The 27,488-nt window shown below is 40.6% G+C and overlaps 1 protein-coding gene across 12 annotated transcripts in view; it reads right to left on the bottom strand.

Moving 5' to 3' along the window:
- The window catches only part of UNC13B (unc-13 homolog B), a 209,623-nt gene that overhangs the window by 62,731 nt on the left and 119,404 nt on the right, over positions 1–27,488 (bottom strand). For 9 of the 12 annotated variants that reach the window (XM_032675045.1, XM_032675049.1, XM_032675046.1 and 6 more), the window contains 7 exons: positions 24,105–24,151; positions 19,475–19,553; positions 18,688–18,693; positions 17,659–17,733; positions 16,805–17,024; positions 8,390–8,617; positions 7,933–8,074 (listed from right to left, as the gene is read on the bottom strand). In XM_032675045.1, the coding sequence (XP_032530936.1) occupies positions 7,933–8,074; positions 8,390–8,617; positions 16,805–17,024; positions 17,659–17,733; positions 18,688–18,693; positions 19,475–19,553; positions 24,105–24,151 (797 nt within the window). The remainder of the gene's footprint in view (positions 1–7,932; positions 8,075–8,389; positions 8,618–16,804; positions 17,025–17,658; positions 17,734–18,687; positions 18,694–19,474; positions 19,554–24,104; positions 24,152–27,488) is intronic. The other 3 variants (XM_032675048.1, XM_032675040.1, XM_032675043.1) reach the window with 1 other exon arrangement.

Genomic DNA, 27,488 nt, shown 5'->3' with positions numbered 1-27,488 from the left:
TTTTATTACTAGAATTGATTCTGCCCATTATTCACAGCTTAGACTGATACTTTGTGCTCTGAGCAGATCAATAATGACATTTTCATTAAGAGAAGTAGTTTACTGTTTGATGAATTGGCACCCTTCAGTTTAATGCACAGGAAGAATTTGCAGACTCTCCCTCTTTTTTAGGTGTTCACCTTTTGTAGATCCAAAAAAGCTCTTGGATGACAGAAGTGGGTAGAAGAACTGTATTATAAGAGCTCTGCTCATTTACAGGGCATGCAATAAAGCAATTTGAATGCTCATATGAGACCATGACAAGGGTGATTACTCACCATAACCACTACAAATGTCTACCCTCAAGCAAATAGAACCTATGAAAACAGGCAACTGCTGCTGAAGGCCTGTTTTCCAGCCTTTTTAACATTAACATGCTGCATCTGTTGCTAAGCAACAGGGAGAAAGAAGAAATGGGTCAGAAGAGATCTGCTAAGCCTGGTCAATAGGATATGGCAGTGACTGGTATGAGCATGCTCTCTCCCAAGAAACCATTTGGGCTCTTACTGCCACCAGTGTGATTTAGGACAACATTTAACAGATGTCCATGCAGCTCCTACTGATTTTTCCAGTAGAGAGGGACAGCTGGGAATTATATGGACAAAGTTAGAGGCGATTCCACGCAGTTCTGATCACAGACAGAACACATCACTGCTCCCTGTCTCTGCTGTGCAATCAATGCTGTATTTAGAGTTCAGAAGAGAAGAGGTTCTATGTTTGTCTCCTGGCTTTATTCTCCTCTCCCTCCTTTTTTGCTGCAAGAACATCTTCCTTAACAAAATCATGCAGCCAAGTGTTCACAAGCAGGGAATTCCTGGACTTGCTGTTCCTTGTAGCTCTCAAATTTATCTGAGTACATTGCCATATTTACCAGCAACACAGTGTAACCATGCAAAAGAAATCCTCTCTTCCTGACATGGTGTGCTAATGTACAGCCTGGCAGTTTTGTAGACGCTCAGTGTTGAGAAATGCATGGGTGCCTAAAAACACAGACTAGCACACACTGCCATTTATAAAGCATCAGTAAGTTAAGTCCTGACTTCTTCAGACCTCACCTTCTGGCGTGACAGCTCTTCGTTAGGAGTGTTTTGATCTTGTTTCTTTGCTACCAATGGTCTTTCCTTAAAGAAAACATTCACTGTTCAGACCTAAATCTAACTTAGGCAGTCCCACATGCATCATCCCACGCTCCTGAGGTGGCTGGCTATCATCCTTCACTCAACTACAGCAGCATAACTCACTGCTAAGTGCTACAGGAAACTTTCCAGTACCAATTACTGAGCTACTGAAGCTGCTATTTTACCACACCTTTCTCTGCTGTTTTTAAGAGACTGCTCAATTTGTATTCTTTATACTGGTCCCATGCCAGAGAGTGAGTTTTATCACTTGCTCACAGCATCTGAAAGCCCTGAGCTGGTGGCTCACCATAAAACATCTAGGTTTGTAAGAACCACAGTCCTTGCTTTCGGTGAAGTAAAACAAGTGTGTCAAATCCAATTTACCTTCCAGAGAGTACCCCAAAACAGAACGATGAATACTGGGAGACTTGGGCTTGCTGATTGGTAGCAGTTTTCTAATTAATTAGTTAGTTAGTCATTAGTTAGTTTTCTAACTAATGACATAGCTCTGTAAGACTGTGGCTAACAAGCTCTGCTGCTAGAAGCTTTCCCCTTCATTAGTACAGGAGCTGGCACATTTCTCAAGATGCCTGCCCCACTTCTTGCTATGTTTTTATGAAGCCTGATTTCACTGTGTGCACACATACATCTGTCCACCCTCCCACAGCCGAGCTCCCACAGCTTTCCCAAGAGGATTCAGAGAAGGAAAGTGACCCCACTGAAAGTAAGAAATTACCAAATGCTTTCAGGTTCTCTTCAGAGTGTGAGAGACTGGAAACCATGTTTGCTATGTACACGGCTCAAAAACTGTCTCTTTTTTTTTATCCATATCATCTTTATGTTTACAGTGGTGCCACTTTTACACTTAAAGATACCAAACAAAGTAATATTTTCCAGAAACAGCACATCAAAATTTTAAGAAAAATTAAAATCAAATACATGGTGATTTTATTTTTTTTCCCCCTTAACTTTTTCTGCCTGAAGCCAGTGGCTGCTGCAGAGGAAGCAGTTGAGCCTGGTTCTGCTGACTTGCTTTTTATCCCACTCTCTACCTCCATTCTCTTCTGCCGCTTCTGTCTTATCCAGCAGCAAAGCCCCAGTACCCACACACATCCCCTGCACTGTCAATATTTGGGTCTCTTCCCATGCCCAGCTAGCAACCGGGCTGAGGGGAAGCACGCGAGCACACGAAGCTGTAGTTAATTCTGTTCTGTGCACACAGTGACATGCCCACACACACGGCAATTAGTATATTGGTGGTTAAACAGAACAAGTAACTGTTGAATTTACACTATAGTTCCTCCCACAATGAAGTTAGTAATTTGCATCCTTCTAATCCAGCTCTAACGTACCAAAAAAAAAAAAAAAAAAAAATTGTAGAAAGCGATTCTTAGTTGTGAGATCTCTGCCCACCTTGGGCCAAATTGGCCCAGATGATGTCAGGGGTCTGGGACAGAGCATTTAATGTGCCTTGTCTCCTCCAAAATGTGGAGAGAAAGAAAAAGGAGAATGACCAGAACACCACTTTTGAACCAATGATTTGTACTTTGAAAGCAAAAAAACCTAACAACATTTGTGCTGAATTTGCTAATTTTGCTTTGTAGAGCTGACAGGCTAATAAAGACAAAACAGAACAAGTAGATTTAAGCAAGAACAGACGATGAAAATGAAGGACCAAAGGAAGCAACAATATTTTGCAGATTTAAAGCTAGGTTGAAGCCCAGAATTAAGTAATTTTATTGTATTTTGATATTAAAAAATATTTATGGTTCAAAGAGTCTAGTGAATGTCTATATGTCCATATTCTGTGAGCAGTTTCCTTTCAGTGTCATGGCTGATGCAGCTCTCAAGAAGGGCCTGTAAAGTTTCACAGTCTGGTGCAGTGGACATTTCAGACAATGACAGGGAAAAAGAAAGAAAGAAAGTGCAGAGTTGCTTGCAGAAGTAATGGATGAGAGAGCAGAAGCGAATACTTTAGGACCTGTAATCATTGTAGGAGGACAGTTTTGCTCCTGAGGAGCACGGCTCAAAAAAAAAAGCAGAAGCGATTTTTTTGGAAAATGAGAAAGGAAAATGAGAAAGTTTAGTTACCAGTATGAGAAGGTCCAGTAAAAATTTATAACAACATACAGAGAGAGCAGGAAAAAAAAGTTGTTTGGGGAAATAGTGTGGCTGAAAAAGCCGGAAGATTTGAATATGGTTCAAATGAAGTGTCATGACACGGCAGCTCTGTTGTGGCCAATCTCAGTGGGAATGGAAGGCAGAAAACTTCTTAGAACATGTTCACTTTTAAACAGTGATAAGACTGCTCTACTGGGGAGAAGAGAGGACAGGGGAGAAAACACCACAGGTAAAACTGGAGTGGTAGGAGAATGGAGGAAAAATCCTTAGTACCTTAGAAGTTAAGCACGACAGCACAATAATATGCCCTAAGAGCCAGTTGCTGCTAAGAACAAAGAAATGAGTTTTCTGTTCTTACTGTCATGAAGCTCTTTTCTTAGGGGAACAAGTCTAATCATTTGCTGTTACCCAATGCTACAACACCAACTGACAAATTAATGGTGCAGTTCTAACTAGAGAGAGCAGATAAAGTGATTTTGAGCATTACACCCTTAGTTACATTAATTCAGCTTTCCAACAGGTGCTTGCTGCAAGACCTCAACTCTGCGATCAAATTTAAGTCTCACATTGGTAACCGAGCAGGGAAACAAGTGGTATTTTATCAGAGTGCCAGTTTCAGTATCTGTGGCACCTGGAGAAAAAAGAAATCAAGGAAAACTGGATGGTCTCTGCAACACAGTGAAGGGAGGCTGAGGGGCAGAGTTGCAGTGACATTTATAAATACAATGGTCTCAGAAGGGGAACTCTAAAATACAGCTCTGGAACAGTCACATATAACCACAGACATAACTGAAAGATGCTGAGCTTGACAAGAGGCTCAGCAGTTGAAAGAAAAATTGGGGAACAAAATAGAAGCTTTCGTGTGACAAACCAGTGGTTAGCTGAGCAATAGCACGATTCCCAAAGGATTAACAGGAACATGCATCATGTGGGCTCTGCATGTCCTAGTAAAATACTGATTATCTGCTTGCAGGAGGCACTGCATTTGTTTTAACTCAGTTATTCTTCTGCAGTGAGAAAGAATAAAACATGCCTCTTGCAAACTGTTCAGTGACAACGTAATCTGTTCCAGGCAATGATTTCACACCCACCACTCAAAGCTTCAGACACAGCTGTACTCAGACCATCCAACTTCAAAGGGATATTACTGTAAAATGAACGAGTTTTGCACCCAGGCCAAGAAAAATGGCAACATCCTGTTTGAATCCAGTAACCTGTAGTGTTCATAGTCATTAAAGACTACGATGTTCCCTGAATAGCAGGTACAGACCAGCAACCTCCAAACAAGCCCAGAGCTCTCCCTTTAAAGCAGAAACTCTGTCCTGCGGTCAAGTTTATCCTCCTAAACGCTGTCTGCTATTGTAAACCATGCAAATGGATGCTCAGCTTCAGCCTTTATAAAAAAAAAAGATGCCAGGAACCCTGCAATTTCCACTGACAGTCCAAAACACAACTAAATGGGGAATTACTGTCTTGTTCTAATTGCACTGAATATGGCAAAAATAGCTTCCCTCTAATATTACTGGACTGTTTCCTGAGGAAATGAGAGTTACACAGACTTGTTATGAAAGCTTCTAATTTCCAACAACTTTTGTGAAAAAATAACAGCTAGATGGAGAAGAGAAACCCATACCAGCTGCTGTCCCTGGAAAGCCTGCAGCCAGCTGGCTCCCATGGACCAATCCATACAGACAACTCAGAATCCAACTGTGGGCAGGACACTTGCTGCCTTCTGTCCAGCCAGAGCTCAAGGCAAGGGAAGAGAGCTGAGGGCACAGGAGAGAAGACACCTGGCAAATGAAGGAAATCACCTATAGGTCTGCTCATCATAACTAGAGGAAAGAAACTGGGGTTTACTGCAGAAGGGAAAGGGATGTAAAGCGAAGGGAAGCAGGGTGTGTGCTCACAGAACAACACGTTCGCGTTGCAGGAATGGCTGAAGCTTTCCCATCAAGCTTCCTGCTGCCAGGCACCATATGTGCAGAGACTCTGCATCAAGCCAGCAACACTTTGAACTTGGCAGAAAAATCAACACCTTATATTTTCAAAGGTCTTCAAACTCCAGTGAAATATACAAAAATCTCTCCATAACAACACATTTCCTAAAGCTACAGATGTAAACATACGAAGAGATAATTTTCAGAAAGAAAAAGGACCTGGAAATCACTTGCTCAGGCAACAGAAATACACTGTGAGAACTGGTCATTAATCTAAGCAGATGTCTACAGTTACACAGGCTAGTAATGACCTAAATAGCACTTATAATGGAAACCCAAAGTGCTTTCAACCTTGTCTTTTCTAAAATACAGTTCTAAATCTGGACTCCTAAATTGGGTCAAGCCTTCCACAACATTTTTTTTTCCCTGAGAATATATGGAAAAGGAACAAAGCCATTTTTAGGAAGAGGTATTTAAGTTAATATACTTTTCCATCCATCACTGTGCATAAGTACAAAAAAACCCAATTTGAAATAGGCTACTGCTGCCTTAAAAATTTAAAACTTGTTTAAGCTGCTTTTAATAAACTTCACTGAGTCTGTAGAAAGAACTCTATCACTCAGCTGTACATAGTCTGCCTTAATTCATGCCATGGATTACAATAACAATGCTATAATTATAATGACTGATGCACAGAGATTTCTGGCTCTATATCCAACCTTTGAAAAGACACTGGAATTGTGTTCATATAAAAGGCACTGTGCCTAATGAACACCAGCTACAAACAAGTCCACCAAGCCAAACAGAAAAGGAATAGCAATAGCTGACATGCATATTAGTAACTGACCTGACCTCTCTTGCTCCTGTTGAAACGTTAAACCATTTTGAACACCAAACTTTTCATATATTTACTGCAAGGCATTCAATAACCACCAGTACACCTTTCTCTCACTATAAGAAATTAACTTCTTTCTAAGAATGAAAGATACCCCCCTGCCAAAGCCTTTAAATTTGACAATTGTCCTGACAATCTCTTATAAAAAAGCTTGGTATGTAGTGGGTATTTTTGGCTTGCATATGTTGATTTAAATTTCCATTTCATTATGGGGTAGAAAATTTTAGAATTTTCTAAAGAGTTGTAAGCTGCGAAAAGATCCATAATTTCAAAATAGAAAGATGGGCGTGTAGAAGACCAGTGCTGCACACACTTCTAAATGACTCTCTCCTCACCCAGCAGAAGATGAGCTTTGACACCTACTCATGAAATGACACACTGAATCCAGAATTGAATGCTCTCCTGCCATCAGTCTGGACACTGTGCTCCTTCCCTGCATGTCCCCCTGGGATTCCAAGGAAATTAAGACAACGCCTATACCATAGGCAAGACAGAAAGTAGGACCAACTCTAAAGCCCAACAGCATGTTATCTGCTGAATCACAGACATGGTGATGAAGTCTAAACAGCGGCACCGTTAAAACTGTGACATTTATCACGTTGTACTATCTATCTTTAAACAGTATTTGTTGAAGCTCCTAAAATTAGAAGGGAACACACTGCAAATACCATGGTAACTACTTGGCATGGTAAATCAAGGTCCTTAATGCTCCCACACAGACTTACTGCTATTGTGACTAGAGTTATTCAAATGGCACCTAAGCATACTTACTACTTACCAAGCAGCAATGTTACCTTGGATTAAACTAAGAATAAAGTCAAGGGCTTACTAGCCCAAAATAGCACTAAGATTTTTCTGACGTTAATGAGTAGCTCAAAACTGCTTAAAAATAATTTTGTTTGTACTGTACACTGCAAAGACAAAGTTGAGCTGATATAACCCTGATTTTAAAACACAAACAAATTGCATTTTGCAGAGAGATCAACCGCCAAGCAGTTTAGGGAAGAACAGGGAAATAAAAGAAGGAAGGTAGTAGATGGTAAGAAGGAAGAGCTTACGCCTTAAAGGAAATAAAGATCTTTGAGATCAAATGAAATCATCCAGAATCTTCAGAAAATGCTTGCTGGATTTCATGTCTCCATTTTGTTTTATAACACGTTCAATGACAAATTGAGGGTACTGTTTACTTATTCAATAAAAGCAGGATGGAACAATGTATTCTGAGTGTAGCTCATATCTAAAGAATCGTGCCTCCACTCTTTGCTTTCAATTCAGACATCAATACCTTGGTCATCTTGAAAGCTCCCTCAAGAAACAATGACTCCCTCAAGTTATTGTTAAATTGATTTTCCAAAACTGAAAGAAAAGACTGCTGGTGTGACAGACAACTGACAACTAATTACCTTTAAATTTTGTTGCCAAACACCAGTAGCAGGTCACAACAACATGTCACGGGAAGTTTGCTTAGTCTTTTACATGAATTTTACTCTCATACTACAAAGAATTTTGTTAGCCAGGAACAATAGTTGCCAATTTAAATATTTTCGTTTCTCTCTAGCATCCTCTAGAAACATCAATATAAAAGTGTTCAGAAGGCAGACAATTTGTATATACAAAAGGAAGACAGATGGGATAAATAGGTGTGCACTACATACATTGTTAAAGATGTCAACCCTCCACACAAACATACACACACAGAGCAAAAATAGAACCATCCCAGATTACAGGTGATGTGAGAATGCATTCTGACAGAGAAGACATAGCTGTCAAAGCATAGACTGTACAAACAGGTAAAATGGGAGTGAGAGTCAAGAGCACTCACAAGTAAAACTTCTCTTCCCATACAGGGTTCAGATTCCCAAAAATCGTTTTTGTCCTCTTCTTTGTTTTACCCACTTGAACGGTTACATACGGATCGCTGGACCCAGTCTTGTCTTTGGCCTGCAGACCCTGAGCACACACCACTAAAAGGAAAAGAGAAGGGTTACCACCACCATGCAACAAGACAATGTGGCTGAACATCATGTGGAGCAGCAGCTCATAATGGCCAGAGAAACAGGAATATCACTCATGAGAGCATTTCTGATGAGCCTCAGCTTATGGCGCACTACAGTGCCTGCAGCAGCAACATCTCCATGTGCTACCTGTTATGCACACTGAGCAGAAGGAGACACAGGTCAGAGAAGCTCTTCCTCTCTGTTCTCCCTGCCTTCACACCAACTGTCTCTAACTTCAGGCTCCCGAGTGAGACCAAGAGAACCCATGACTCCCTCACTTACCGGTGATCGTGATCTTTGCTGACCATTTTGAGGTGCCATCGAGCACACTCTGCTTCACTGTCTTCATCTGCTGTGCATGTGTCATTTTGCTCTCACAAAACACGTCTCTGATCAAGTCAAAGATCTCTGGCTTGTTCCGCTCCCGGATTTTCATGCGATCCTTCATTGCCATGATGAAATTCTGGGTTCGGTCTTCAGCTCCGTGCTTCGAGCTCTTCTCCGCTGCTCCTGTGCACCAGGAAACATGCAATGCTCATCAGAAACAAACAAGCACAAGATCGTGTTTCACTGTCTGGACAGCAGGATCAAAGCTATGAGTTACCCTCCACATCATGGCTCTTGCTATTTTACACTCATTCCCCCCAGTTTCAACATGTGCACAGAGAATCAGGACCATTTAGAGTTGGGAGGGGATAGTTCCTCTGTAACCCGGGATCAGATTGCTCTCCTGACAACAGGCTGATTTAATACCCTTACAGCAGAGGAAGACTCAGAAATGAGGTTCTTACATTAACAGCAGATATCAGCATGCCCCCTGCTCTCCTTATCTTGCTTTGAATAAATAAATCCCTGCTTGGGCAAGTGCTAAGAAGAGGACATAGGACCCCCATTAAGAACAGTATCTATGAGCTTATCTCAAAGCTGCACTTCAGCACCACCGAAGAGAAGTTCAACACTGTTGGCATTTCCTACCCACGTGCGCCACACGACTCCCTGTTCAGCACAGAGTCACTGCAAATCTCTGTCTCATTTTGCCTGGAACCACCCTGTTTGGATCAGGCATCAAGCTGCAGACACACAAAGTGCCTCTCTGGATGCCACTCTATTTTATCAATTTGTATGGAGACAACTCAAATCATCCATTTCTAGAATTACACAGGTATATTAACTATCACAAATACCTTTAAGGTAGCAAATTCAATAGTTAAAACCTTGAGCCATCATAGGCATGGGGCACTAGTACAGTATCCAGCAGCTGGAAACACAAGAGCCAGGTACAGAGTCTGTAACTGCATAGGTATACAACTGGATCTAGAAAAAAAGAACCCTCTGGATGCTTGCATACTGCTTTACAAAATGTAGAAGTTTATAACATTATGAGGTAAGACTACTCCCACAACTGACTGCTTCCTACTCAATTTTGACAGTCATTTTTACTGTCAAAATTTAAAGACTGACTATTGTGTCAGATGTGAGACATGCATTAATGAAAGCACTGACATGAGCTAACAGAGCAGATAACTCAGGTGTGAAATGAAAAACAGGAACACAAGATTGCACACTGCCTCTCTACCCACTGTCTGCAGCAATTTCAAGTTATGACCTTAAATCAGATTAAGTTAGAATGCTACAAAAGTCTTGTGAACACACTCAATCATAATCCTTCTCTTGAATGTACTTTGATTTTGCTTGCTTTTCTTCTCCAGGATAGGTTAATTAAAGCAAGCTTAGTCCTAGAAAAATTATTTTCATTCAGATGTTCACAAAAATTAAATTACCTTAAAAAATATGTATTAAAGCAGGTATAGGTGTGTGCAAAGGGAGCCACCAATCACAAAGATACATAAAACTGTTTTCTTCCAGAAGAAGTGGGCAAATATGATATCTGGAGCACCTTCAATATAAGGTATTACAGTTTTGCATATGAAACTGTTTCAGCAGGTAGAGACTAAATATGAACAAAATATATATTTACATTCACACAGGACCCCCAGCAGGACAACATAACAGGCAACCTTGTCAGCAGGTTGTTGTCAACAGGGTGCCCAGTGACTAGTGCTGCCTGAAGACACCCATGTCTAGGGCCCTCACTCTAATGCCTTTCACCATGACTCAATTCACTTCAATAAAGAAACAAAACTCTATTATAATTTCCACCATCCACACCAAAGAGAACAAAAACACAGTTTGGAAAAAAACTGTGGTCGCTGAAGTGTCAGAAGTTCATTCAGGACACTGCATAACAAGGCATGCTATTAAGGACCTGGGTGTAAAACAAGCCATAATTTTACATTACCTGAGTATTTTTTCATTTCTCTTGCTAGAGGCTTGATGTTCAGTATTTAATTTAGTACAATAAAATGTACATGCCCCAGAGTTTCCTGTTGTTGGCTTAAGATGAAATGAAATCAAACACTGGAATTAATTACGCAGTCCCTGCTGTTTCTACTCACTGGTGATGAACCTAACATTTATTAAAGGAATATGAAACCAAAATTATACCAGGGGCTATACTTTGAACTTCAGATAAGAAGTGCTATTCAGTTTTAACAGAACTAAGTCTTCTGGGGATGGAGGTAGACTCGTATATGCAGAGCTACAGAAAATTACTGGGAAATCAGGAAAGGCCAAACTGAACAATTTGCCTTTCCCGGCTGGAATTCTGAAATCTGTTGTGATCCAAAGAAACCAGCTGTGCCCTGACCTTTCTGAGTTTAAGGAAATTAAGAACCTAATTCAAACATTAAGAGTTTCTGTTATGCATGAGAGGAATGTTCCATTTCTGAATAATTGTTTAAATAAATTACTAGCCAGGCAGCTTGTGAATATAAATGTTTCCCTGTCCATCAGTGAGTTGGGGCAAGAACTACCATAGTTCTGGGGTGGCATGATCTGCATCACTGCCTTAATGCAAACACCCCAGAAGCATCAAATGGTGCTTTAGAATGCAAACCTGGACAAATGGAGCAATCCTAGTTAAAAACAAGCTTAACATCCCCACAACCTGCAGAGACCTTGCACAGTGGATTTATCCCTCTGCAAGCCTAGCAGTAGTCCAGGGCACCCTGGGTTGCAGGACGTGTAAGCCATGTCACAGAGAACCCTAGAGCCCTCTCTTTAGTCACCTCCAAGGCTTGGCTCTGCCTTCAGAGGACATGCTGCTTCCCCACTCTGGCTAAATAATTTGCCCAGATATGGCAGCTCCATTATTCCTTCCCTGATCGATCTCTCCCTGAGAGGTGCAGACACCTTATTTAACAATTCAGACTAATAAAGAACAGAGAATGTCTGTTCTGCTGTCTCAACAACACACTTTTAATTTTAACATCTGCTTCTTGGTACAAAACCAAAAGAATTTCCAAAACAACCACTGCGGGACTAATTAACTATGATGTATGTGTTTTAAACCCAAAACATGTCATTATACTGAATGGCAGAGGATGCTTTTCTTGGTGTTGGACTGGGATTGTGTTTCTTCAAGCTGCAAAGAGGGTTTTGGCCAGTGGATCAGCTTTTCAAGTCCTGTGAATAGCAACTGACAGGCATCTGAATATACAAGGAATGTGTACAGTACTACAGAAATGGTTCTGGGTTTTCTTTCTCTCTTCTTTTCTAGGACTGAAGGATGAGTGAATTTATGACTGGAAACAGAAAGAAAATATGTCTATATTGGGAATTGTATTGATACGGCTATTAGTAAACCACCAGTGCTGTTATTCTATGCTTTAACAAGAAAAAGTCAAGAAAGCAACACTGGAAGGATTGAAGGCAGCTGTTCAGTAGGCGGATAATGCTTAGAAATTATATATTCCTGAAACTTAAAATAGATATTCAAGTTTCAAATAAAGGTATCCCTCCCTCCCTCTGTGCAAATATTTTCCTACATAGAACTTTGGGAGCAAACAAATGTTCCTCACCATGGTGTCTAATCACCATTCAATCCAGAAGCCAAGACGATTATCACAGAGTTACTTAATCAGTCTCACTAACAGTCCACTCACTGACCTAGTCTCAGGACTGCAGCCTCTGAATTCACAGTGCAATACATACAAGTTTCTCACCCAAAAAGCAACAAACACACCTGCCTTCCAGTCATGAGTCAAAAGCACTAAACATGTCCAGAGGTGAACCCAGAAGTCAAAACAGTTCAAAAGCAGGGTATTTGGTAATGTAGTCCTGATGGCTTGTGTGAACTTCTCCAAAGTTTAGCTAACTACAGATTTCATGTTCAAGAGTAGTTTGAAGCTTGAGATCTCATTTCCTCACTTTCAAGACCTCCAGAGGACCAGATTCTGTTATCCCAAGACATTTTCTTTTCTCAGGTTTAACTGTAATCTACAGAGGACTAGATTAGCATAACTACAAAAAACACCCAAGACACAATTATAGACACAGATTACTATGGCTTTTCAAAAGCTAGCCCTGAACTGTACAGGCCTCTTTTACTGGGATCTTGCTAGCATAATGTCCTTCCCTTCCACCCATTTCACAACTACTTCTATGCATTTGTTCCTTGGTATCCTACACATCCATCCCCAAATTTACTCTTCCTTTGATACCAACGTTGCCCAACCCACTCTGATTTAGTTAGTACTACACCAATGCTCAGGGCAAGAGATAAAATTCCTTTTCCAAAACCTTTGCATGCTATGGGGATGTTAAAGATCATCCTTCTATCCATTTTCAGCCAAGCAAGAAAAGAAATTATCCATATAGCAGAGATTTCCACCACTTTCAAGAATAGCAGAAGGCTAAAAAGAGAGCACCATCCCTTGAGTAAGTATTTATGAGCTTATGATAAAAAGGTAAGAGCCCTATCATCAGAATAATAACTTCTCAGTGCCTACAATACTGTAAACCAGGTGGCTGGTTCCAGTTTACTGCACTTCAGACATCATCAGTTCATGAAACAGCCCTGTTGAACCAGTCTGCAAATGGGTTCTGATTCAAATTGCAACAAAGCATTGCTGAATTTCTGTATTTCATCAGTGCAGTCCTACATGTTTGTTGAATGTATCAGATACTCAGTTTCTTAAAAATATGGAGAGCAAGAAAAGCACCCTCAGAAGAAATAATAAAACTTAATTCTAACAGACTTGGGGAAAAAGATATTTTATTTCCCCCAGAAAGATATGAAGGAAAGAAGATGAATAAACAGTACATTTTGATTCTAAGGAATGAAACTCCAGGTGTCTATCAAAATTTTAAGCTATAGACAACAGAAATATATTTGTAACCAGCCAGAAAATTCATTTTACTCCAATGTAACATTTTCTGGAAGACTTACAAAGATTGAAGTGAAGATGTATCCCGAGGCATCAAGGTATAATCAACAGAATTGTATTTGTTACCAGTCTGAAAATTCATTTTACTCCGTTGCAACATATTCTGGAAGCCTTAAATAGACCTAAGTGAAGATACGTCCTCAGAATGTTTGGGGTTTTTTGCCAACAGCAACAATAAAGCTTCTGTTAGGAAAAAAATCCCTCCTGAGTTCAGTAAACAAGAAAGTTCAGTCTTGAATTTATTGGATCTCTAAACTGCTGTTTGTCCACCAGAACCGTTATTTCTCATTCCTCAAGCACAGACTATGTTCTTCAAACACATATTAAAAAAAAATTAATTTATCCGGTTTCTTCTGGCTTGTTGGGTTCCACTTAGAAGGATTTTAGCATGAACATGCCAAAGCAAAGAACAGAGTTGCCTGCAAATGTCTTTTAATAGATTCCTAGTACTGATAACAATTGTTTTCCCATTTCAGAAGCACGCTCACATGGACTCCACCATTTTCTTCATCTCCCAGCACCATCCTCTACCTTCTTTGTCTTTTAATTACACAATTACCATCTTCAGTTTGCTTTACATCTCTGTCCCAGCTAATTATACACTCTACACCTGCAGTGGGTAATCCTGCAGACCCCAGTTCACAATTTCTCTATCTTCCTTGTTATGATGCTGGACAGATTACAAATAACTCTGTAAGTAAAATTTTTGCTTGGTTGGGTTTTACTTTTCTACATGATTCACATGTTTTAAGCCCAATATATTCTCAGTTGTTTCCTCTCTGTTTCTATAACTCTGCACGACGAAGTATCTTGAGTTTACATTTAGAAAGAAAATGTGAAAACATCTGCAACGCTCTGAATAAAATAACAAGTTTTTAATGCTTTGCCAAATATGAAAAGTAGAGTAATTTCCAGTTGTTTCTTCTATTTCATGGAAAAACACACTTATTGCCATCATCACATCCCACAGTCCATTGCATAAGCTTATGTAATTACAACTGGAGATTAAAAATCCTTCCCCCATGGTTATTCTTCAGAGACTGTTTCAGAGACTCCCTGTTTTCAGGGCGCCTGAATCACTGAAGTTGTCTTCTACCTTAAATTTTCTTACAGCAAATTTAGCCAGTGTTTGTTTGTTGGGGTTTTTTTTGTAAACAGGAAGCCTAAACAGACCAGTTTTTTCCCCGCTGCTTATGTCCCTCTTGCCTGACATGCTGCAAGCACAAACAAGGATTAAACCAATCCGCACTGCTGGCTATGAAACAACATCTACTGCTCAGAAAGGCTTTAGGCCATAGACATCTGTAAGGTGTAAGAGCAAGCCAGCATCATAGCAGGTGCCCTACGTGCACGTCTTACACTTCTGCCATGGGCTCCATAATATCCCCTCAGAAACATTCTATTAGGACAGACCTCATATGCCTATTTTTACTTTTTTGAAAGAGCATGATTCCTGTCCTCCTGTCCCACACCGCCAAGCCTCTCTTTTGAAAGATTAACAAATTCATACCATCCTCTCTCAAGACATTCTCATATTTTCCCCATTACCACTGAACTCCCTCCAGTACCCATCCCAGCCTGAAGTCTTCCTTCTTGAACACAGATAGCCACAACTTTTCTCTGGAGGAACATATTTCCTCTCGATTATTAGCTATTTATTAAATCGGGGGGGGGGGGACAGGGGGTTTCCTAGTGTTTTCAACTTTATGATCACTGCTCTGTTCAAAAGCTTTTTGCCTGTTTCCTCATCCTGCTGGTGAAAACCTAATTTTCCTCTGTTCTCCGTAGCATTTTCCCCATACTGAGATATCACAAATCCCTTGCAACATTACAAAATCCTGGGTATGCAACAGATTCTGTCAGAAAACTAATATATGACTGGATTACATTCTCCTGGACCAAATGCAACACCACAGCTCTTTGCTTGGTCACAAAAAGGTCGCAACAAGCCAAAGTGCCAATGATGCAACAGTTCTAATGCTCTAAATTGACCTTGCAGCCCTTGAAGACAAATCCAGAAACACTAAGCAACTGAGGGACAGAGAAGTTCCGCCAGTGTCTGTCAGATGTGTCTTACAAATAAGCCATTGCAAACAGCCCTAGTCCTAACTATGACAAATTTAAGACTCTGCACACATCAAAAATACAAGTACAAACAACATCCTTTTGGGGTGTTAAGAAAAGCCATAAGGAAAAAAAAAAGTGATCTATGATCCACTGGTATCCCCTGCTGGATCATCCAGACTGGCTTTCCCAAACAACTACAACCTGAGGCAGATACAAGATTTGACTTTTATATTCCTATAACTCCTAAATGCTCACAGGCATTTGCAATAAGTCTGTTTACACTTCAGAAACTTTCCTGATTTCTTAGATTTAGTCCATCAAGCTGCAATGACAAGAAAAGCAGGAGTGAACAGAAACAGCCCCACCTTCCTACTCAAGATTTAACACATATGGCACATATTCCATTTAGACCAAGATATTTTGCTCTCAAGCAGGAATATAAATTTGAGACCAAATTAAGAACAGTTTTACAAGCAAACAAAAATAACGGGACCAAGGCAGATGTCTAAATGAATACTTTTCTCCCTCTCTTTTTTTTTTCTCTTTAACCGAATTTCTTTTAAAGTTCTACCTTGTTTCTGTAAGGTGTCATTTATTCTGCAAAGTCACAAAGCTCCTTGAAGAGATGGCTTAGTTTTTTACACCACAGAAATAAAAAAACCCAACAAAACAAACAGAAATGCTAGTAGGAAGATGAAGTACTGCCCATAGACCCAAACACCACCTCTGTATCTGACCCACCACTTCTCAAAGTAATTCAGCCAGGAAGACCTACTGTTAAAAAGACAAAACACTTGCTCGATCTGCCCTTTAGACAGAGAATCCAAGCTTAGTCATGGACTCTAACCCCTAAGCAGGAACTCAGTGCTGCTCTGAAGAGCTTAAAACAGTGGCACAGGCTGATGGCTGGGACAAGCAATGATGACTGGGATACCAGGGCAGGGGGGATGGAACAAATATCAGAATATTCACCCTCACACCCCCAGCCCACTGCCTCTCTTCCATGCAGGATATGTTAGCAGACACACCACCTGACCTGACAAAAAGAGAGTAAACAAAACAAACAAACAAAAAGTCAGCCAAACCCAACAACCAGAGATGAAAGAGTCAAGAATTAAACCTTCTTTTAAAGCACATCAAGCATAATTCTGCAAAGTTCTTCTGCATCACTGGTGTCTGTGTCCACAGGGCGATGGAGGTAGGCTCAGCCCAAGGGCACCTTTCCAGAAAATACCATCACTTTAATAATTGCAGCTTCACAGATCCCTGAGATATCACCAGTACATTTAGGAAAGCTCTGGCAGCACTTCTGGACAGCCACACTCCACTGGCCACTACTCACTCTGTAAGCAGTCAGCGTTGAGCAAGTCTTGGCACTTCTCATGGCACTTGACTCCACATTCCCCGCAGCGCATTCCCTGCCGTGCGATACCCCACAGCAGCCCCTCACATTCGTAGCAGTACGTAGGAGTTGTGGCTGTCCACACCTCAAAGTTGTGTGGGGTTGTACAAGAGATGGGGTAAATTAAGGCTTGCAAGGTCTTCTTATAGACATGAGATTTCTGAAAGGCAAGAGCACACGTAAACCCACATCCAGGAAGGTGACTGAGCCTATTTTTGCTGGTTAATACGTGAATTTTAAAGAAAAATGCATGAGGGGTGCAATAAATCTACAAGGTAGACAAATTTATCAAACGTATACAAGAGGTGTCAGAGGACACCCTTGCTCTTCCAAAAACATCTCTCCAGGCATTTTAAAAAGTGGAAGAGGTTAAAAGACAAGAATTAAGGTTTGTGGACAAGGAATATCTTGCATGAATCAAGTTTCACACACTGTCCCCCATGGTAGGTAGCACAGGAAAAAATGGTGAGATTACCAAGTTCAAGAAGCGTTGGGACAACGCTCTCAGGCACATGGTGTGACTCCTGGGGTGTCCTGTTCAGGGCCAGGAGTTGGACTCGATGATCCTTCCAACTCAGCATGTTCTGTGATTTTATGGTTCTACATTTTTCGGCATTATATTGATACATTTAATGTTATTTTTTGCATGTTTAGTTTCATTACACAAACGATACAGGAAGCCTTGCGTCTATATTTCTAGATTTCTGTGAAGCTGGCTCTGCAACCCAGAGAGTCAAATCCCCATAATTTGCTTACTAAAAGTTAACAGAAGCCAAACAACCCTCCCAACTTACCAGCTCTTCATCTTTGAGAGATGTTCTAGTGGCCATTGCTGAGGTAATTCCGGCTTTCCGGGACTGAACCAGTGACTAAGGACGAAGAAAGTTTGTTATTCACTACCAATTTTTAGGAATGCAATGGCACTACGTGCCCAGAGATGTGAGCAAGGGGACTCTCTCATGCCAGAGATATCAAGCCAGCAGTCTACTGCATTCAAGTTGATTTCTTAAAAGGACAGCTCACATATCAGAAGAGTCAAATGTATATTCTGAAAGGTCTTCAAAGTTGTTTTCATCTGCCCAAAACCAGTCTCAATCTAGTAAATTTTTATATGTTTCTCTGGTAAGAACTGCCAAATAAACCCGGGTTCCCACCTTCCCTTCTATGTTCTGGTAGCAATAATAACTCTTCTATTGCCTAAGGTCACCACAGGAGACTCACTTTTCTAAATCTAACTTCATTCATATCCAAAAGGACATTACTTTGTCAGTTTTACAACATTCACAAACCCCCAAAATATTACAGTAAAAAGAGTTACAAACAACTAGGATAAAAAAAAGAGGAGTAGGTTGGGGGCAGAGGTTTGAATGTGCTGGTGTATCACATTCATTGGCCATCACTGAACACAATGAACCGCATTTTCCCCTCAAAGAACTGCCTTTCACATCCCCCCTAATGCTGTTTTGCAGCTGTGGACAGCACAGGACAGTGCCTTTGCAGGACTTCACAGTGGCATACACAGGATTTCTGCAGCAAGCCACTCTGGTTAGATGAAGGCAGAGGAGGAAATTAAAGGTAGCAGCATTTGCTTTGAAATCATCAAACTGTGTCAAAAGCCTCCATTTATGCTCTGCTTTATGCTGTTTGAAGACAGACTGAAAAAGTTCATTCCCTCAGTGATGGAGCGGGACAGAATACTGGATACACATGCACTGCAATACTGCAGGTTCAAAAAGAAAAGAAGTGAAAGGGAAATAAGGTAAAATAATTTGGTGGGGGTTTTTTTGGTGAGGACTTAATGGATAGTCTTTAGCTTCACTTACCATGGCCTGTGAAGAGAGAGAATGAAAGCATTCAAGGGAAGTAACACAAGTTAATGCCATTATTGCAGAGATTTAAGATACAAGCAGTTAGTAGACACATACTAAGCTTCCCATGCATAAGCTGGCAGAGAAAATTGCATGCATCTTCTCACATGAATTACAGGATATGGAAACTTTGGTCTTTCAGCTGTTACAGCATTTCTCTCAAGTATGAAATTGCTACGTGTACTGAATACAGCCAAAAGAAAACCATTTGTCCTGCAGAAGCCTTATTTCACCATATCATACAAGCATATGAAACTTGTCCTCATTACTCGCTTGGTTCTTGTGCTTCCTCAGTGCAGAAGCCTACTGGCAATATTGCAAATGGCTTTTAAAATCCAAGCACATATGCTCGTTTATCTATCCTCTGAAATTCCAACCCTCTGGTGAGTCACCAAACCTCACATGGACATTATAACTTTCCCTAAGGTATGTGATTTTTAGGAAAATGCTTAAAAATAATGCAGGCCTGAAAATAATCAAATATTTTTTGTAGAATAACAAGGAAAAAGAACATGAAAAATACCTTCATTCTGTCGAATGAAACTTCCTACACAACTGTAGCTCATTCTCACTGAGATTTTTTTCAAGCACAACTCCTAACCTTTTAGCACAAGAATTAATTTAACAAAATGGGAAACCTTCAGCTTCTTGGAAGTGACAGAAACTGTTACCATACACTGAAAAAGTAAAGCCAGCTGCGCTAATGGCTATGTGGCAGAAGAGAAACAAACAAATCTCTTACCAGATCACTGACAAGTGGAATTGGCTTTTTTTTGCGTAGATCGGGCATGCTGTCAATGCCATAGAGACCACCTGCAGGCCTGGAAATTCAGGAGGGGAAAAAAAAAGATTCATTAATTTAGAGTTGAGAAGGGTGAAGAGGGGGATGCTTTACTGGAGGACTAAAATTCAGCCAGAAGATTATACTTAAGAAAGTGTAAAGTTAATGCTAAAAACGATTAAGTGTTTATCTTCTTCACGCACAACAATCCAGACATTCCTGCCTGGTGTTGGTGGTTAGGAGGGAGCATGTCAAAGAGGATCAGCCCAGGGGCAGGATGCTGCTACCCATCTTCTGATTCAAGGCTAGAACATAGTTAATCCTGGCCCTTGAGGTCCATATAATTATTAGGAAAAACCTGACATCTGAGGATAAAGGAGATTATTTTTATTTCTATAAAAGAGACCATTTGTGGTGCTCAGCATTTCAAGCCATCCAGACCTGTACACCCAAGAGCTGCCATTTGCTGATGGAAGTGGCAACGGAGCAAAAGAGCCATTATCCCAGCAGCAGTCAGAGCCTGATGAAATAAAACACTATAATCTGCTTCCCACCTGACGATGCCAGATTGGATAAGTATACCTGGAACCTGCCGTTCACTGGTAACACCACATGGATGTAACCCTGTACTTGAAGCAGATCTATTAATTCAGCTTAAAGGCCCCCAGCAAATACATCCCTCTGCAATGAATTTAGACACTGCTTTTTGCTAAGGCTGGAAACAGAGCACACACTTCCCTACTGTGACTCCATGCAACGAACACTCAGCCCACCAGGCAAAGCCCCTCTCACTGTCTCTCTCACCTTTCCCAGCTCCATGCTGCTCTCACACCTTGGTAACATTAGGAATATGGTTCCTGAGGCCTTTTATTTGACTACAGAGACTGTAAGGAACCCTCTGTCTCTCCATTCTTACTCATTCGTTGTCACCCCATACCACAGTGGCTTACACCTTTTGGCATTTGTATGATAAACTGGATAGCTCTTTTAACCTGTTTGTTTTGCTGATTTGGCACACCTGACCCAGCCAAAATGCTTTAGGACATCACAATTACAGGAAAAAGGAATATGGGACAAACTGTTCTTATTGCAATAAAAACCACACATAGAGTTACCTTTCCTAACAGTCTAGGAAATCAAACTGCCACTACAAATTTGCATATGCTATGAAAATTGGGAGGCTGGTAAGTGACAAGAGGCAACCCTCAGAAAGCAGGACCTACTCGTTAAATATAGCCAAAAGTAAAAAACAAGAAAAAAAAAAAAGAAATTCAGGGTGACCAAACCTACATAACAGCAGGCCATGCTTGAGGACAGATGAGGGTGTCACGACACAGACCAGCACAAGGCTGTGCCAGAGAGGAAAACAGTCTATTATTACAGAAACGTGAGACAGAATTGCAAAAACACAATTGACTTTTTCGATGGGGCATGAGAGGGTGACATGTCCGGGCCAGGGCTGAGCTGACAGCTGCTGCTGGCTGAACAAGCTTGGTGGGAAGGTGAGCAGTCACGTGTAACTGCGCAAACTGTGCTGGCTCCACACGCAGGATGAGTCACATTTGCACGGCAACACAGCCCCTCTGTGCTCCTGACACACCACCTGCAGTCGCTGGGAAAGGAGGCAAACTCAGACACGAAAAAGGTAGAGGTTTACAGCAGTTAACTGAATCTACTGAAATATTTGGCCAAGAATGAGAACAGTTTTCCCAACACTGGAAATCCTTACAGCGAGGCAACACCGTGTTTTTACTAGAGGCTGTCCTCGTTTCCAGTAGAGAATTCAAGAAAAACTTTTTGCCCAAGTTACACTGCCATGATCCCTTCTGACATATTACAGAGAAATTTCTGACATATTATAGAGAAATTCATCAAGAAATAAGAGATGTCTGCACAGTGTTTATATTGCCAGAAATATTACTGCCAGACTTACTGGGATTAAATATGGAATTTTGTCTGCTGCCCTAATGTTACAAATCCTTTCTGATATCAGTGATATTTTTTGGGGTAAAATAGGTGTCATGGAAGACTACTCAGATAATGCCACAAATCTCAGCATTACTTAAGCCACAACACAGCTTACTGATAAGCTGGGGTCAAAGATTTGTGTCAAATCACTTAAATTATGAAAGCATACACGAAATAGAAAGGGAAAGTCTATAAGCTGAAAAGATGCAACAAAATGATCACAAGTAATAATCCAGAGTCAGTGCTCCTGCTAGAAGTCAATTGCAGAGTTGCAAAATCACACTTCTTTTCTACAAGAATTCCAATTTTTTTTTTTTCTAATTCAACTGAAAGGAAACTGTGGTACTCTGACATTTCCCAGGAAAGAAAAAACCATTAAAATTGCATGTTTTATAAGTTCAAGGTGAGCCTACACAAATTATTGTTCTCGAGAAACATGTCCAGTTACGACTTGGTTTCTTGCAAAAATATTTTTGCTTGATTGAGGTTTATGAGAGAACCAGTAGTAGGCCAGGATGACATATTTGAAAGGTGCTTGCGCTTGTCACTGAAGGAACAAACAGTTTCTTAGAACACAGACAGTTATGTACTCAGATGACATGCTTTTAGCTTGTTAATATACAAAAACAAACAAATAAATAAATGAATAGCAACGATTCTTAATTTTCAAAAGTGTATTGCTTTCAGCTATCTCAGTCCCTTTATTCAAGCACAATTGCTACCTTGCTTAATAAAATTAGTGTTTGCACAGACAGAGGAACTGACAGTGCTTCAAATATGTAGCTTTATATGTAGTAGGGTAACTCTCCTCTGCAGTGACTGTAATATTCATAGCATTATTATGGAGAGCTCTATTGAGGAGTGAATAGCATTTCTGTATGAGAAGAAGATATGCACTAATAAATAAATTATATAGATATGAGATATTACACCCAGAGACTGATCCATAATACCAGTTGTGCCTTTTTTTGAAGTGATCTCTCCAAACCCAGTGATTACAGACAGGGAGCTACTGTTGCATTATTCTAAAAGTGAAAGTACCTTGAAGCGTGTATTCATCTTTTAATACAAGTTTTATCACACAGAAGCTTCCATTAAATCTTGAAAATTTAAGCAAGCAAAGGTGGTTTGCAATGATAGAAGATGACTACTTCCTTCAAAGGACACCACTACTCTAATCTTCATATTGAAAGAACAAACAAAAATGCTTAAATATACTTTGAGGCTAATAAGCCACAACGTGGCTAAGGGTGGAATTAAAAGGTTTACCACCCACAACCACCTTCTCCAGAAATCCCTTGCATGGGGAATACAGTGAATATGACAAACTTTTGTCAAAACCAAATTAGCCAGACTGTTTTGTTACATCTTGCATAGAAAGGAAAAAATTACAGACCAGAGCAAACACTGGCTTGAATAGACAAAACACATTTCTGAGTATCTCAGGACTGTAGGTGTATTCATCTTTCAGGCTGGGGAGTCATTTTGTGTGCACGAACCAATAAACTCAGTACACTGTGTCCATGTTAAAGCGGGAGAAGGTGCTGCTTATAGTTACTATAAATCACTGCCTTCTGCTCCAGCAAATTGCCAGTTCTCTAGCAGTGTGCTCACCCAAGTCCTGGGAAAGCACAGGGTTGCTAGGCAGCTCCAGGCATCTGCAGGTGACGCTTTGTGGGAATACCAACACTGAAGAACAATAACTCCAAAAGCAGAAAGCCGTATAATGAAGCCTCTAATTTAACTTCACGTTTTATTAGGGAAGCTTCCTTCAGTAGTATCAGAATTAAGTGTGTAGCAAGACAACCTCTTGCTGAGATTTCAGGGCAAATCTGCTGCTACTGACTGTCAGCTCCTAATGAGTGCCCCACCACCAAACCGAATCACCCTTGTTGTGTACCAGGCACATAACCTAGCAGCCTGTAAAACGTGTCATTGTCTTTTTTTTTTTTTTTCCCCAGAGGATTCTAGGGAAGCTACCATGCTGGCACCTATTATGCAGAGTGTCATGCTGAAATTACAATCAGGATCTGTCTGCTTCATTTGCTGCCATTGTGGAGAGAATTCACGACCCCTCACTCTCATCTGTACAAATCAGGCATGATAATCACTGCTTTAAAAAAATATGAATTGCAACGATTTCTAGAGTTAATGCAGTTTTCACTACTATAATGACCACAGAAAACACTGTAAAGACAGAACACTTCCCCAAACCTACCTTTTCCTTCTAAGAGCAAAAGACACAGCAGTATTTAAGAGCTACTCTTTCAAGCTTCTGGTGCCACGAGCGACTGATTTAGGAAAAAGAATTTCATTCAGACCACTCTGAGGCGCTCAGTAACAATTATTTAATACTACTGCCATAAGCACCTGCCACCAATACATTACAGATTATACATTGCAAGTATAACCTTGATTTTAACCACAGTTCTCAAAGAGCAGCACAGCCACCTCCAGCTCCTTAAGAGCAGACTGAAACACAGCAGCAGCCTAGCCCTAAGTGAGGTTTAGCCACTTAATTACTTCATTTAAAACACTAGAAATGCTGTTTTAACTTACAGTGAACTGCAGACCTCACTGTAATTATAAATAAAGAGAAATAAGGTCTCAAACCACTACTTACCCTCCTTTGAGCCAGGGTGGTTTTGATGGATCAGCCACATCTTGGCCCTTAAAGAGAGGAAGGGAAAAAACCAACATGAAATTAGTTTCCAAAAACACCAGAAAATACCAGAGAAAAGTATTTGGATTGTATTCTGAGGAAAGGGTAACAGACGTCACTGCATGCTGGCAAATGCATACATAAACTCATTAAAGCACCTCCAGTGACCAAGATGCCAGGATAAGTCATACAGACACAGACAGGCTATGCAATTTCACTGAATGCCTGGGACTGGAACCTGAAGAGCCTGTTCAGTGCACCTCCTCATTCAAAAGGCATCCTCGAAGACCAACTTTTCGTTTTTTTCCAACCCAAACCAACATGAGTTATTGGAGAGCTCCTATTACTACGGGTCACCACTCAATCTGAATGTGGTCATAATGAGGATGTTATAAATTAAAAGTACTTGTATGAAATGCACAAATGACAGACCAGACCACATGAACCTTGGTACAAACACTTGTGAGCTTTGCTCATGCTCAAATGTGAAGACTCTTTAGTCCCCTAAGCAGAGAGGTCCCATTGCAGCTCCACCCATTCATATCAAAGTATTTAATTTCTAACAGATGTGAAACAAGAGCCAGTACTTGCAAATGACTGCAGGTGAACTGGGATCTCACAATCTGATGGAAAACACCACAGACTGCCAATATGAAGACTCATATTTATGAAATTCTCATGTTCATATCTGTATAGTGCCTTCCCAAATCTTCGTTCGTGAAGCCTAGCCATGATGATGATGATGTTCATATCAGGATTGTATTTATAGAGTGATATTCTGTTTCTTTGAAAATCTTCAGCGGACACATTAAATGTGACAAGTACTTAAACACCTGCAATGTACCTGGAGGAAACAAAAGGTTCTGGATAAGGAGAAAATGGTTACCTGAAAATGAAAACCTCTCTGTTCCAGCTACAGGTCATACATTCTCTTGCCCTCCCTGAAAGAAATGCTGGTTTCAAACAGGACTAAGACACACTGCTAATAGTTAACACTCCAAACTCAGATAATTATGTCTGCGAAGAGCATAAGGAGGCTACAACTTGACACAGTGGAAAACAAAAGTATTTCCAGCCATGGGACTCACAACCTGAGAATCAACAAAGTAAAGGAGTATAAGTCAGGGAAAAAGATCCAATTTTATGAAACATAAAAGCACTTTCTTTTAGGGATGTGTTCTTTTTTTGTTTTTTTTTTTGTCCTGTGCTTTGGGTAAGCTGTGCATCTCCAGACTGTTCACAGGTGACAGACAAGGTCTCCCAAGAAGAGCAGAAGTAACCAAGGACAATAAGTTTCTATCTGAGGTCGCGGCTTGAACAGAAGCATAAGGTCAAACTTTGTATCTGTGAGTCCAACAACTCCAGGGACAGGCAGATTTAAAGACTACCTAATTTTTATTACTTTATGTTTAAACAGACTGAACAAGATGACATTATCCATAATGTAATGGACACTCCATCGTATAAACAATGGAACAGACATTTCTACATGATCAGAGAGGCCTGCAGAGCAGGCCCAGATCCACAGTCCAGCACAGTGCATGTTTCCCCACAACCAGAGCAGCACATCAGGCTCCAGGGTCCCGAGGGACAGATCGTGCTCTACGTGTTGCTGCTCCAAGCTGTGCTTCCAAAACCCCTCAGCCTGAAACCTGCATTTCCTCTGGAGGGATCTAAACCAACTGCTGGTCAAGAGAGAAGATTTCATGAAGCAAATGAGCACACAGGGGAGGACATCTCTACCTTTGCTTTCGAACACTTGGAAGAGCTGTGGCTAGGAAGCAATATTAAAACGGACAAAGGTTTTATAACAGACTGAGTTTGATGTCAGATGGTTCAGCCAAGATGAATGACAGAGAATGACAAACAAAGGGGGTAACTAATTCCTTGGCAAAAGGAATTAGTTTAACAAACAAGTTTTCGATCATTTTACCTGAGAAACTTTAAATAAAAGTGAGTGATATTTGAGACATTAAAAGACCACAAAACAGTTTATTCACTGCAGCCTGTAGACCAGGGGAAAAAAGATCCAGGGAAAGCTGTTAACTTGCTGAGCATTAACCATTTCCTACAGCCAACCATGAGTCAACAGATAACACCCAGGAATATGGATGCAGGGAGGGCAGAAAGTGCAATTAGGAAACAAACCTCCATCGTTTCCCAGATTTGAGACATGCCAAGTAAAAACTGCCAAGAGTTCCAGACAAATTATACTTTTGCTCATGTATTTTAATTACGTTTACCAAGCCTTTTAGTCATGCAAATAACAAGAAAACAAGGGAAAGAGCATCTCTTGGGTCAAGATTCAAAGTCATCTAGGTACAACAGCACAGAACAAAAGAGCTTCCAGCAAGTGACAATATTGAGGCAGGGCCAAGGCAGGTGATGGATGTGTAGAGAAACAGGAGTTATCACCTACTGAAAGCAATGTAAAGAGGTAATTCGCTCCAGGCAGCCTTCTCCCTGAGAAAATGCCAAGAGAATCAGCCCCTGACATCTATCAAACAGGGACTGATGCCTTGAGACTGTAGAAGAGGCAATGCAGTATCCACAGTTAAGGTGTGTGTGGGGAGGAAGGACGCGTGATCCGGATTAATGTAGGATCATTATCGGCTTCAACAGCTTGAAAGGCTTCTGAGCAAACATGAAGAAAAGAATTAACATGGAGGCAAGTGAAAAACAGAAAAAAATGTAACAGAGGTGCACCAATTTTGAAAACATTTTGGTTTTGTTTCACAAACCAATTATTTTTTCTTTATACTGTAAAATTAATGATAAGCTGAATTTTGATTTCAGTAAAAAACTTTTGATGCAATGCCATGTGACGTTAATAAGGCCGGATAAGCTGAGGAGGAGGAAGGAGCTTTAAGGTGGATAAACAACTAACTGTAACTGAGCCAGCCATGGACAACGCAATAAGGAAGCTAGTGGGAGTAAGCAGGATCTGCTGATAAAATCTGGAAATGACAAACACAGGGGAATTATTGATACTGAACACATATGTCCAGTGGAAAGAACTGATGGCAGTAAAGACTGCAACAATGGGGGAATAAGCATGGAACAAACGGCAAGGTCAAAGTCCCAAAGCCTGCTGTGAACTTGACTGCATACAGGGTGTTCCTCAGTGGAGAAAAACACGTGACAATGGACTTGAGTCCATTGACCGAAAGCCTCTATGATATGGCCATGTAAGCAGAGAACACCATCCACAGAGTATGTTCAGTGAAATGTCTCCACAGAACTAAAATCATAAATACCTTTGTACTGTGCTGGCAAGACTCCTTTAGCAAAGGCATAGGAAACCTTTTTAGTCTATATCAAAATGAAAAGAATTCACAAAGAAAA

The sequence above is a fragment of the Chiroxiphia lanceolata genome, chromosome Z (genome assembly GCF_009829145.1).
Source record: "Chiroxiphia lanceolata isolate bChiLan1 chromosome Z, bChiLan1.pri, whole genome shotgun sequence".
NCBI lineage: Eukaryota > Metazoa > Chordata > Aves > Passeriformes > Pipridae > Chiroxiphia > Chiroxiphia lanceolata.
This window is presented reverse-complemented; position numbering and strand designations above follow the sequence as displayed.